General features: G+C 39.7%; 1 protein-coding gene across 1 annotated transcript; it reads right to left on the bottom strand.

The window, feature by feature from the left end:
• Nucleotides 1-244: 244 nt before the first annotated feature.
• On the bottom strand, nucleotides 245-11,596 carry LOC109483207. Its single transcript, XM_019786186.1, has 4 exons — nucleotides 11,494-11,596; nucleotides 4,083-4,205; nucleotides 928-1,054; nucleotides 245-366 (listed from the first exon to the last, which is right to left on the bottom strand). Exons 1-4 carry the CDS (start codon nucleotides 11,515-11,517, stop codon nucleotides 245-247), a joined length of 396 nt encoding a protein of 131 aa, XP_019641745.1. The 5' UTR covers nucleotides 11,518-11,596.
• Nucleotides 11,597-12,757: the final 1,161 nt, after the last annotated feature.

Raw genomic sequence — 12,757 nt, 5'->3', positions numbered from 1 at the left:
AACTTAAAGCTTTATGGCTGACAAATTATAGATTATTTCCCCTGATTGTGAAAATAGGACCCTCATTTGCATGAATTACATCAGTTTATCATATTCTCAAGCAAAAGACAGTCTTATATTTAACAAACAATGCCATTCTAGCATTTGCTCATAAATTATGCAAATGATGTCCTTGTTTGAATACATTATGTTTAATGATGTTCACCTGCACTGGACTTTCAAATACTACAAGTGTGAAACTACTTTAAAAGTCCGGGCTTCTGGGAGAGTTGGTGCCCGGGTTCTTACGGGACTGGGAAGCGGACCGCCGCCCTTTCTTCTTGGGGGTTCTGGACAGTCGCCTGTTGGTAATCAGCGACAGCTCACCTGAAATAACACGGGATGTTATTAGCATGAATGTTCATCTGAATTGTCATGAAAGTTGGAAGTAATCATTTGTTTATTTATGAAGATTTATTACATTTGTGGAAGTTTGACATAACCTCTTCAAGATGTCAAACCTGAGACAAGACTGTAAAGTTTAAACCACTTCTACTGCAGGTACCCTACACTTTTCGATAAGTGTGGTGGGTTCTTTAATGAGCGTGAGGTGTGGCTCTCCCAAACACGGGACCTCCATTTAACGTCCTATCCGAGAGACGGCCCTAACCGAAGCTAGGTACTCATTTTCACCTGAGTGAAGTGAGGAAAGTCGTGTGAAGTGCCTTTCCCAAGGACACAAGATCGGTGACAAGCTGGACGTTCTGCTATAATACTGAGAAAGCTAACAGGGAAAAAAACTGTTTTATTCTATTGGAAAGACCTAACCTTGTAGCTATTTTTAAAAGCGATCCATTGATACCTTCTTGAGTTATGACATACATGTTTAAACGTGGAAATCTACAGAAACATACGATGTCTGCTACCATTTCATGATTTAAATCTTACCCAACAAACTCTCGGATTTATCAAAATTCGCCATTGCCGCCGCGTGAACCTCTTTGTCGTAGATATTGCCCAACGTCACCTGCAGTTCACTTGTGGTCCGCTGCATGGCGTCTGCTTGCTCGGTGATCTATGTGAGAAGAAATTTCAGGGTGATTTTATTTTAGGGCACACCAAGTAAATTTTATGGATGACGTCCTTTGGAGACCCTAAATCTAATGCGAGAATGCGAAAAAAAACAAGAAGGGCCCTAAAAAACAAGATGCTTAGATTAGAAATATTTCAAGAGACGACAAATGTTAGGACACAAATTGAATGAGGTGACACAGCATAACAAGCAAGAAGTCCTTTATTCGTCATCAAAACAGCAATAAATCAGGTGGAACAGCAGTTGTCGTCCTGTCCTGTTTTCGCGTTACGGGTTTCACGTCAATCTGACGATTTGTGGCACTGTCGTGACTCTTTGGTCATAGTTACAGAAAGCGGAATTTCTTTTTTTTTTTTTTTCTAGGAACAGGCCAAAATCAATGCGCGCGCGGACGTCATCCATAAAATTTACTTGGTGTTGGCCTTATGGTTTTGGGTTGTGAGACCATTGATTCTATAAGTTGCTAAAATGTATGTTGCATGATGCAAACATTGCGATTTTAAATACAACAAAACTCAATCAGAACTTAATAAAAAAAGTCATTCTTCGTGTACGAGCGTAGTAAAAGTAGCCTGGTATCCAGTCTTACGTGGTAGGGTTGGGTTTTCCTCGGGGCTGTAGGAGCTCTGTCCCGCCCGCCTCAGCTAGGTTTCCCGATGTGTATTTCACGATGGCAGATTGATTATCCCTACCAACCAAATCCCCAAGCATACCATCTGTTATCAGCGTAACACTCCTACCGCGGGACGGCCTGTTGTACTGGGCGGGGGAAGCTATTAGAGCCCCCGAAGGCACAGCCTGCCTGAACACCCCAACAGCCCCAGCCACGTAAGACTGGATACCAGGCTATAGTAAAAGGTGATTTGAGGCCAAATGTAGTTGTTGTTGCTGCTTCAAGCAGTAAATGGTTCATCTACTTCCCAAATTGCAGCTGGCAGACGAATTGTAACTAACCATTTCATGCGGATGACGCTAATTTCCGTCTCGTTACAAACTGTCAATACAATTTGAATCGGTCGATGCCATATCACAGAAGGGCACTCCGAGTGTGTTAGCACGTTCTACCGCACATGTATAGCGTTCTATGTACAGTGGCGTTTCGTGGTGTAGAAAACTAGGGCTTTATGATTTAGTTTTTAATGTTTAGGCCACAACAAGTAATTTTTATGGATGACATCAGCGCGCGCATTAATTTTCGCCTGATTTTGAAAAAAAAAACAAGAAATTTTGTTGCCTTCTGACAGTGGTCAACATGCCGAAAATGGGCAAAGATGTCTGTTGCCATGCCGGAAGGTGGATGGCAGATAACTACAAAGAGAGGATACAAGAAAAGGCTAAGATTTTTGATGCAGTGATATGGGATGTTGGCTGTGTATATGTGATATTCACACTGAATCAAAACCTTTTGTACAATGATCCAGTCAAAATTTCAAATAGTAGGAACCTTGTTTTTTTCGGCCCGCCTTGTTTTTTTCGCCCGCTCGCATTAGATTTGGAGTCTGCGGAGGATGTCATCCATAAAATTTACTTGTTGTGGCCTTATGGAAGGAAAACATATCGGTTTTTGCTCTGTTTCTTCTTCTTCTTCCATTCGAAATAACGACCTCTGACATGGTCAATGACCTGAATGACTGTTTCTCACACCATGGTAACTAGTGTTGGGTTACAGCATGTTGCAATTTTATAGTAGGGGGGATTTAGACTCCTCTCACCATCTAATTATGTGAATGTGTTTGAGTCAGAATTAACAGAGCAGACCATATGCGAAGGTAAACATTATGTATTTGCTTTGCAAACGTTATCTCTCTAGTTTTACTTGTGCATTTTCTTTGTTTGCAATTGCTTTTTATATACGTTTTATAGCTTTTTTACCTTAAAAAGTTGTGATATGGCCTAGACAGTTTCAAATGACAACGACCGGTTGATGACAGTAGCAAAGGTAGTGATTTAATCATACACGCAGCTTGTGCGTCTAAATCATCGACCAACGTACGTGCACCGACCACATGTGCGAACAAGTACATCCAATCAGGGGTGGTTGACCGCCTAGAGCTATCTAAAAGCTATTAGGGCGGGTTGCTGAGGTGAAGGCCACGGTGAAATGCGCTGTCTACCCTGCTTGAACATGTTTATGAGTGCGCCGTGAAAGCTATGTACGAGTGTTATACCACGTTTTTAGGCTTATGGGTTGAAAGCTGCTCTGGCTAAGAGTTTCGTGAACTGAGAATTGCATACATACGACTATTTGAGGGAGTTTTTTTTCTTTCTCTCGTGTTACTTTAAAGGGGCAACTCTTGTATATAACTATGTATTAACATATCAACATAACATATGCATAGTGATGTTAATCTTATTAATTACCTAAATTATACATGTCACAACGTATAAAATTCCCATCATTCACCATTAAGAAATCACATAATTTTCAAAGTAATTATGCAAATTAGGTGATTATATGCATAACTGGTATCTGTTGATGTTCCACTTGCCGTAGATTACATGCATTGCATGTATGTGAAAGTACTATGATGTAAAACACTATAATAACAGAATTTCCTCTTTAATTATGCAAATTAAGTCTTCATCTGCACAATTTGATTATGTACATCTCTACCTATAGCTACCTACACACCAAAAAAAAATGAAAATACATTGTTTCTATCTGGACTTGGCTTTTAAAGATTTCACCAGAAAGTCCCCTGCAGTTCCAGAACAAGCTGCTAGGGGTGGTTATACCGGCTAAACAGGTACAGAAGCTGGTGTGTTACGTCGAAGGGCAGTTAACTTTATACCGGCTATACAGATACAGAAGCTGGTGTGTTACGCCGAAGGGTGGTTATACCGGCTATACAGATACAGAAGCTGGTGTGTTACACCGAAGGGCATTTATACCGGCTATACAGGTACGTGTAGAAGCTGGTGTGTTACGTCGAAGGGCAGTTATACCGGCTATACAGATACAGAAGCTGGTGTGTTACGCCTAAGGGCTATACAGATACAGATACAGAACCTGTTGTGCAGCCGTTTTGGTTATGGAGACGCTGTCGTTCAGGCGACGAGCCATGTCCTGCAGGGCTCTGATGGTGTCCAGAGAAACGGTCACTTCACGTCTGCTCAACTGTTTCACCGGCGTCTGGGACGGGCAGAACAAGAAATCATATCCGTTAATGAATGAATGAATGAATGAATGAATGAATGAATGAATGAATGAATGAATGAATGAATGAATGAATGAATGAATGAATGAATGAATGAATGAATGAATGAATGAATGAATGAATGAATGAATGAATGAATGAATGAATGAATGAATGAATGAATGAATGAATGAATGAATGAATGAATGAATGATGCTTTATTTCCGTGTCGTGCGCTATCCCGCGCCCAGCCCGTGTGGGCTTATACGACACCGCTTCAATAAATTATACATAAACAAAAGACGATCAAAGGTACAGATAACAGAATCCAAACAAAATATGAACGCAAATAAAGGTAGGCTATATACAATAATGGTGAACAAATAAGTGAACTCATAACAGATCGTAAATACAAATAAACAAATCTGTACATAATGAACAAAGAGTTCATAAAATAAATACAGGTACATAAGTTAAATCAAACATAATAAGAGAAAACAAACGTGCAGAAGTAACAAAAAGTGACAACTGTTGATGTATTATGAATACAGGTATTTTCTTCTTTTCCCCCACGCTCGATAAATGAAAGTTGCTAGGTCAGATACACCGTTCATTGTCTATGAAAGTGAGATACATGAACATGAACACGGGAGTCCTTAAACGTCCTTGGTGGTACATATTCTGTTGTTTCTGACTAGTGAGGATCTTATAGAGAGATTTCAGACTTACTGGAAGTGGTTTGGGGTTGTGAATATAATTATTAAAACTGTTAAGATTACATCATACAAGTCTCTTTACTGTTGCAATATATTCACCTAACCCCAGAGCACTTCGGATTTCTGATAATAACGTCCCATTTGTATACAGATTCGACTGGCACAAGCTTAAACTATGACATGTCGTTGTTACGTGATAAGATTACATCATACGGTCATCTTTATCGGTATCACAAGTAACAACGACTTATCACAGCTAGGACTTCGCGACAGTCGAAACTATAGAAGTCGGAGATTTAAGACTTTCTGAAAGTGTTTCGGGGTTTTGTGAATATATTGCAACTGTAAAGGGAATTGTATGATGTAATCTTATCGGTATCACAAGTAACGACTTATCATAGTTAAACCCTCGCGACAGTCGAAACTGTAGAAATCAAAGATTTCAGACTGTATGAATATATTTTGGGGTTAGGTCATGTGAATATATTCAAACTGTTAAAGACGATTGTATGATGTAATCTTATCGGTATCACAAGTAACAACGCCTTATCACAGCTAGAACTTCGCGACAGTCGAAACTATACAAATCGGAGATTTAAGACTTTCTGAAAGTGTTTCGGGGTTTGGTGAATATATTGCAACTGGAAAGGGAATTGTATGATGTAATCTTATCGGTATCACAAGTAACAACGACTTATCACAGATAGGACTTCTTGAGAGTCGAAACTATACAAATCGGAGATTTAAGACTTTCTGAAAGTGTTTCGGGGTTTGGTGAATATGTTGCAACTGTAAAGGGGATTGTATGATGTAATCTTATCTGTATCACAAGTAACAACGACTTATCACAGTTAGAACTTCGCGACAGTCGAAACTATAGAAATCAAATATTTCAGACTGCAAGAAGTGTTTTGGTGAATAGATTAGAACTGTACAAAAACAGTATGATGTAATCTTATCGGTCTTACAAGTACGAACGCCTTATCACAGCTAGAACTTCGCGATAGTCGAAACTATACAAATCGGAGATTTAAGACTTTCTGAAAGTGTTTCGGGGTTTGGTGAATATATTGCAACTGTAAAGGGAATTGTATGATGTAATCTTATCGGTATCACAAGTAGCAACGACTTATCACAGATAGAACTTCGCGACAGTCGAAACTATACAAATGGAAGATTTCAGACTAGAAGTGTTTCTGCGTTAGATGAATACATTGGAACAATAAAGGGGATTGTATGATGTAATCTTATCGGTATCAAAAATAGCAATAACTTATCACAGTTAGAACTTCGCGACAGTCGAAACTTTAGAAATCAAATATTTCAGACTGCAAAAAAGAACTGTACAAAACAGTATGTTGTAATCTTATCGGTCTTACAAGTAACAACGACTTACCACAGTTAGAGTGACAGTGGGAGCTTCACAAATCTTAATTTTAGACTTTCAGGAATTGTTCTGGGGTTTGGTGAACATATTTAAACTGTAAAGGGGATTGTATGATGTAATCTTATCGGTCTTGAAAGTAACAACGTCTTATCACAGTTAGGACTTCGCGACAGTCGAAATTTCACAAATCGGAATTTAAGACTTTCTGAAAGTGTTTCTGGGTTTGGTGAATATATTGCATGATGTATGATGTAATCTTATCGGTATCACAAGTAACAACGACTTATCACAGTTAGGACTTTGCGACAGTCAAAACTATGCAAATCAAAGATTTCATGCTTTCTGGAAGTGTTTCGGGGTTTGGTGAACATATTTAAACTGTAAAGGGGATTGTGTATGATACATGTAACGCTATCTGTCAAGTAACAACGACTTATGCGTCGGTGAAGGTTAGACATCCAGGTAATAAGATACGCCAAAAAGCAGTTACTCAAGCAACTGGATATGACGGTCAGACGTTTCAGGTAGCATCCACTAGCTTTCGTCAGTGACTGAGAGACCAGAGGAGAAATGCAGGTTTATAAGCATAAACTATTGATTGATATGCAAATAAATGAAGACAATTTTTCTGAAGTCCAAAAAGAAATTTAGACAAGCCAAGACAAGATGTTGCAAATTAGTCAAAAAGCTCCTACTGTGCAGAACAGGAGCGACTTATGCTTTGTGACAGTCGAAACTACACAAATCCGTTCATGTACCTTCATTCTATGCTAACAAGATTCGTGTGGGTGATAGAAAACGCCTAACACGACCCAGTCTGACTATCTAGGTCTCGAGAGGACTACAAATGAGGCACAACTTTCTCATTAGGAACCTTAAGCGTTCTCCAGTGCGTTCCACCGCTTGATAAACGTATGCGATGGGTTCTGTTTTGACAGGTCTTGATAGATTATAACGACGGGAACTTCCTTCTGAACTGCCATCCATACCGCAGTCAAAGATTACTCACACAAACTACCGCAAAAAAGGAACTGGTTTGGCTTGATGGCTTGACGTTTTGACGGAAATTGCTGCGTTTTTGTCGACCTTTCACCATTAGGGAGGCAGAATTCTGGCTCTGGTGCCAACTTTGCCGTCTCAGTGGCTGCTAATACACAAGATATGTGACGCCGTTCCCCTATAGGGACGCTCTCTCTTGACAAGTTGTATTTTATTGAGCAGTTGATCAATGTCAACAACTTTGGAACCTATCCTTATAGTGCATCTGTACTCGTATGACTGTATGGCCGTTAAATCTGGCCTGGAAGTCACACACGTACTTCGGTGAAGGTTAGACATCCAGGTAGTAAGATACGCCAAAACAGTTGCTCAAACAACTTAATATGATTTTGTAAACAGTTGTATATACGCTTCTACCTCAACAGGGAAGGGGGATTATGGGTACAAATTTGGCGCTCCCAGCCCCAAGGACAGACAGCACTTAAGCTCCTGTTCTGCACAATAGGAGCTTTTAGACTAATTTGCATCATCTTGTCTTCAGTTGTCTAGCTTTTGTTCCTTTTTGGACTTCCAAAAAATGTCTTCACTTCAATCATATATACATATCAATCAATAGTTTGTGCTTATAAAGCTGCATTTCTCCTCTGGTCTCTCAGTCACTGACGAAAGCTAGTGGATACTACCTGAAACGTCTGACCGTTTCCAAAATCATATCCAGTTGCTTGAGTAACTGCTTTTTTGCGTATTACACAAGTAGATCTACTGTTTGCGCTTTGTCACTTCATGGTGAACGTGGCGAATATGTGGCATATATATTTATATTGAATATATATATTCAATTATATGGTAGACGAAATACACTTTATCTCAAACTGTTCCTTTTTATAACAACGCTTGAAATAAGTTGTCTATTCAAACTTCTACAATTTACCCCAATTTTTCAAAACTTACAGACGAAGAAAAAACTATTTTTTTTTAACTTCCCAAAACCCACAAATTTTGGAAAAGGTGGGACATTACGTCTTCCATGGTTTACAAAAGAGAAGTCAAACCCTTCAGACATAGTTCTATACATTGCTATAGTTTTAGACAATTACATTGTGTTATCATGTAGATTTTAAAGTTATTCTATACCCTGTCTCAATGTTCTTTTTTTTTTTACTTGCATTTAACCTTCGGTCAGGAATTAGCAATAAACGTATCAATATAACTGTGAAATCACCAACAAAAATGGATCAAAAGAATTCCTCCCCATGAAATAGTTGGCTCTTCCATTAACCCCAGATTGACCTCATGACCTTGGATGTCTGCCAGCTGTTACCACAAGGTCGATAAACCACTAATTATGGTGACTCTTAGCTTCATGGCTTGCCATTTATGACCTTCACTTGTATTACATGCCGAGTTGACTTTTTGCTAATTATGTTTCATCTCATCCTTGCATTATTACCTTCGCCGAGAAGGTTATGTTTTCATGGCCATTGGGCGTTCGTCTGTGTGTGTGTGTGTGTCTGTCTGTCTGTAAACACGATAATTCGAGAAGGCTAAGATGGATTGTTTTCATATTTAGTAGATGGGTAGGTCTTGATGAGACCTCAAAATGATTAGATTTTGGGCCCCCTGGCGGCTTGTTATGGTACTGCAGCGGAACAGTTTTTATATCTCATGATCTAGACATGCTAGGGGCACGAAATTTGAATGGTAGGTAGCTCTTGTGCTGGGAAAGAAGTGACGTAGGTTTGGGCCCCCTAGCCGCTTGCTCTAGTTTATTATCCAATACACCGTCTCCAAAACTTGATAATAGTTGTTCTCTCACGGTTGTAGGTCGCAGAACACAGTATCAATGGGTGACACCTGGGGGCATAGAAAATAGTACAGCGAATATTCTTGAAGACCGGGTAGAAAGCATCATGTGAGCGTCAGCTAGATTTAAATTGTGCCGTGTGGTATAGAAATATATCAGGTTTGAGACTGTATGATTTGAATTGTGAAGGTTTCGCAGTTCGTGTATAAATCTGCCGTATTACGGAACTGCTGGTGAGTCGGCTGCAGTTCAGTTGACATTTTCAAAGAGTACGCGTACGTCACAAGCAGATACGTCGACAGAATTTTTTTTGGTTTCTAGATATTTTGTAGACTGTACCCTCTACTCAGACATATTCCATTTTGGTATTTGTGAAGTGCACCGTACTATAAGTTTTACCCTGTCGAAGTGGGCCATCTTGGTGTCCTTAACTATAGAAATCCCCATAGGGCGAAAACTGTGCTCTGCTACTTTGCAGCCCAGGGGAAGGCAGTGCCAATTCGTCAATTTTTCCACCTGACTTCTCTGAACTAACAGGTCTACAGGTTCAGTAGAAAACTAATCAATTATGTCTTGCAACATATGCGTTCGCCCGAGGCACCTCGTGGCTAGCCAGCAGTATGTACTTCGGGTAAGGCCACACTGACTTAATTCAATGGATGACATCCTCTGAAGACAATGAAGACAACTAAACTAGTGCGCGCGGGCGAATAAAAAAAACTCTAGCCAAAGAAAATAAAATGCAGCTTAATCACGGGAATACAAAGCTGGCATTGTGAATTGCAGTTGGTAGTACATAGCGACTTTTACGACAAGCCGGCACATGCTGGCCTTTTGCGGAATTTGTGAATCGGTACCTTCCTGATTTCATGAGTTCCGTGGAGCTTCAGCAGCCTGGGTGCCATCCTCCGTAGTTACCAAGGGCTCCCTATATTCGCTAGCTTCCATGGACTACGGAGGATGGCACCCAGACCAGAGCTTCGGAGGAGGTGATTTTTGTAATTTTCAGAACTGGCGAAAATCAATGCGCGCGCGGATGTCATCCATAAAATTTTAATTAAAAGTCCATGTGGCCAAATACCACCTTAAAACCTTTCTGAAAGACAGGATTTCTCCGGTTCCAAGTTGTTCACCTTCAATGATTTTACAAGTGTCGATGACAATTAAAGCATTTTAAATACACACCAAACAGCCCTATTTTCTTTCCATCTCGCATAGATCTTTGGATAATTGTGACTTCCATGCAACATCCTAGGTGCACCATTCTCATGAAAGAGTTTAGTATTATAATTATGTTTCCAACTGACACTGTATATGAGTTATTTGTCAAAACACTTTCTTGATTTACAAAATCGTGTCGTTTACCAATTACTTCACTGTAGGGCAGTTCATTTTATCAAATGTTAAACTTAACCCCAAAACTACAATTGTACGTACCATCGTTTCTTTCATGGGTGCCAGAGTATACAGTGCAATTCTGAGGAATGCAGTGCAATTTTACGGAATACAGTGCAATAATCGTATTAGTATACAGTGCAATTTTACTAGTAAAATTTCACTGTACACTAGTAAAATTGCACTGTACACTAATACGATTGCACTGTATTCCGTAAAATTGCACTGTACACTAATACGATTGCACTGTATTCCGTAAAATTGCACTGTAAACTAATACCATCGTACTGTATTCCGTAAAATTGCACTGTATACTATTAAAGTTGCACTGTGTGCTCTGGCACCCCTGAAGTCTTTGTGTGTCTGTGCTAAAAAGAACCAGATTGAGGCACAGTCTACACTAAAAAAGGTCAAGGTTTAGAGTCTAGGCTTCTTTGATCCTGACAACTGAGCTGGAAGATTTTCAGTGACCTCAAAGCCTCCCGCCCCCTTTTGTGCACCGATGTTTCACTATTCTGCCTGTTTTTGCCCATATATAAATCTATATGTCGTCGCGCTATAGTGACATTTCACGCCACAGTGCGGTTCGATATACGAGGGACGTCGAAGGCACAGAGTGGGCTAACACAACACGTAGAGTTGACCTCAGCTCGTGCCTGCTTGTCATATTTTGTTACACCCCAAACAAGTCATAGGTGTGAAACACAGACCATTAATGGCAGGTTCTCTGCCAATACTGTGCTAACTTTCTATCACATACCTTTGCTAAGGTTACCTAGTACGTAAAGGTACAATGGCATCAGGTGGCAAAACCACGCTAAATGTAAGTCTTTAAAATGCGGAGTAGAGCTGTTATCATTCATTGTGCTGGTAACAGCAAGCTGGCTGATTATGAATTCAGCGTGCGTGTTGGACCCTATTACATGCGCCAATAAGCCTTCTTAGTTGATAAAGTTCAAGCCTACAGCTGAGTGCCAACTCACGTCGTGTGGTGACATAGACATCATGGTTCTTTGGGCTTGTCTGGTACGCCTGGCTGCTGACTGAAGACCGAACTGTCACTGGCAGTTCCCCGCAGAAAACAACTCACCGACAGGCACGTTTCTCTACATGACGTGCCCCGGGGGAACAGAAAAACACGAAAACACGTCACTCAGATTTTCAACACGTGGCGTCGCTGGCACTGATTAAATGCATCCATTGCGATTTCAGGGCAGCAAAACGTGTGATATTGACACACACTGCTTCACATTAGCTCATTTGAATCATTATTTCATACTTCGGGTTTTTAAGAATGCAGAAACAATCCCAAAGAGGAGTATTTTATTTTCTGGGAGGTACGTACCCTCAAAATCAGCCCAGGGCCCTTCCAGTAACCATTTTCCGCCAGAATTTTGGTAATTTTTGCTTCGTGAGGGTCAACATACATTGGGATAGTGTTGTCAACTCAGTATGTACATGTAGATAAATGTCTAGAATATCGGCTTTGGAAAAAAACGAGTTTCCAAGCTAAGTCCTAAAAACTGCACTGGAGGCCTTTAATTCGGGATATTTAGGTCGGCTTGTAGTACATATGAATGGTTTATTTCAACACTGTCGCAGACATACTAGTAGCAGCCAGAATGGCTGAATTGTGCTGTGATATGACAACTAAATCCGTAGGAGACACAATGACATATAAAACACTTGAATAAGAACAATCTAATAGTATACAAAATTTGCTGGATTAACAGATACTAGTAAAAAGTAGTTTGTATACCTACCCAATGTGATAATACCTGGCTTAGAAAATAAATAAGATAAATAAAAGCATGTATACATTCTTTTTAGGTCCCTATAATTTGATAGATTGTTCGTATAATGTTCAGATGTCATGTCTCTTTGACACCCCAATCCCCTGGAGACTAGTCTATACTTCTATTATTGACCCAACAACAAGTTTTTTTCAATATAAAATTGTTCATAAATTTTTATTAATAAATAGGTTATTGTATATCTGGAAATGTATAGACAGTCCATTATGTTCATTTTGCCATGAGGAAGAAGAAACCTACCTGCATGTCTTTTGGGAGTGTCCGCATTTAGTTTCTTTTTGGGATAAAATTCAAATATGGTTTCATCAACAGACTGGACAAAGACTACAGCTTAATTCTTTTAATGTCATTTTTGGTAACTTAAATTCAGAAGCCCCTGTTATAGGTAGCCTTGTAATCTTATTAGCTAAAATATGCATTTATAAAAGCAGGC

Source organism: Branchiostoma belcheri, unplaced genomic scaffold, assembly GCF_001625305.1.
Source record: "Branchiostoma belcheri isolate BF01 breed outbred unplaced genomic scaffold, Haploidv18h27 scaffold63, whole genome shotgun sequence".
Lineage (NCBI taxonomy): Eukaryota > Metazoa > Chordata > Leptocardii > Amphioxiformes > Branchiostomatidae > Branchiostoma > Branchiostoma belcheri.
This window is presented reverse-complemented; position numbering and strand designations above follow the sequence as displayed.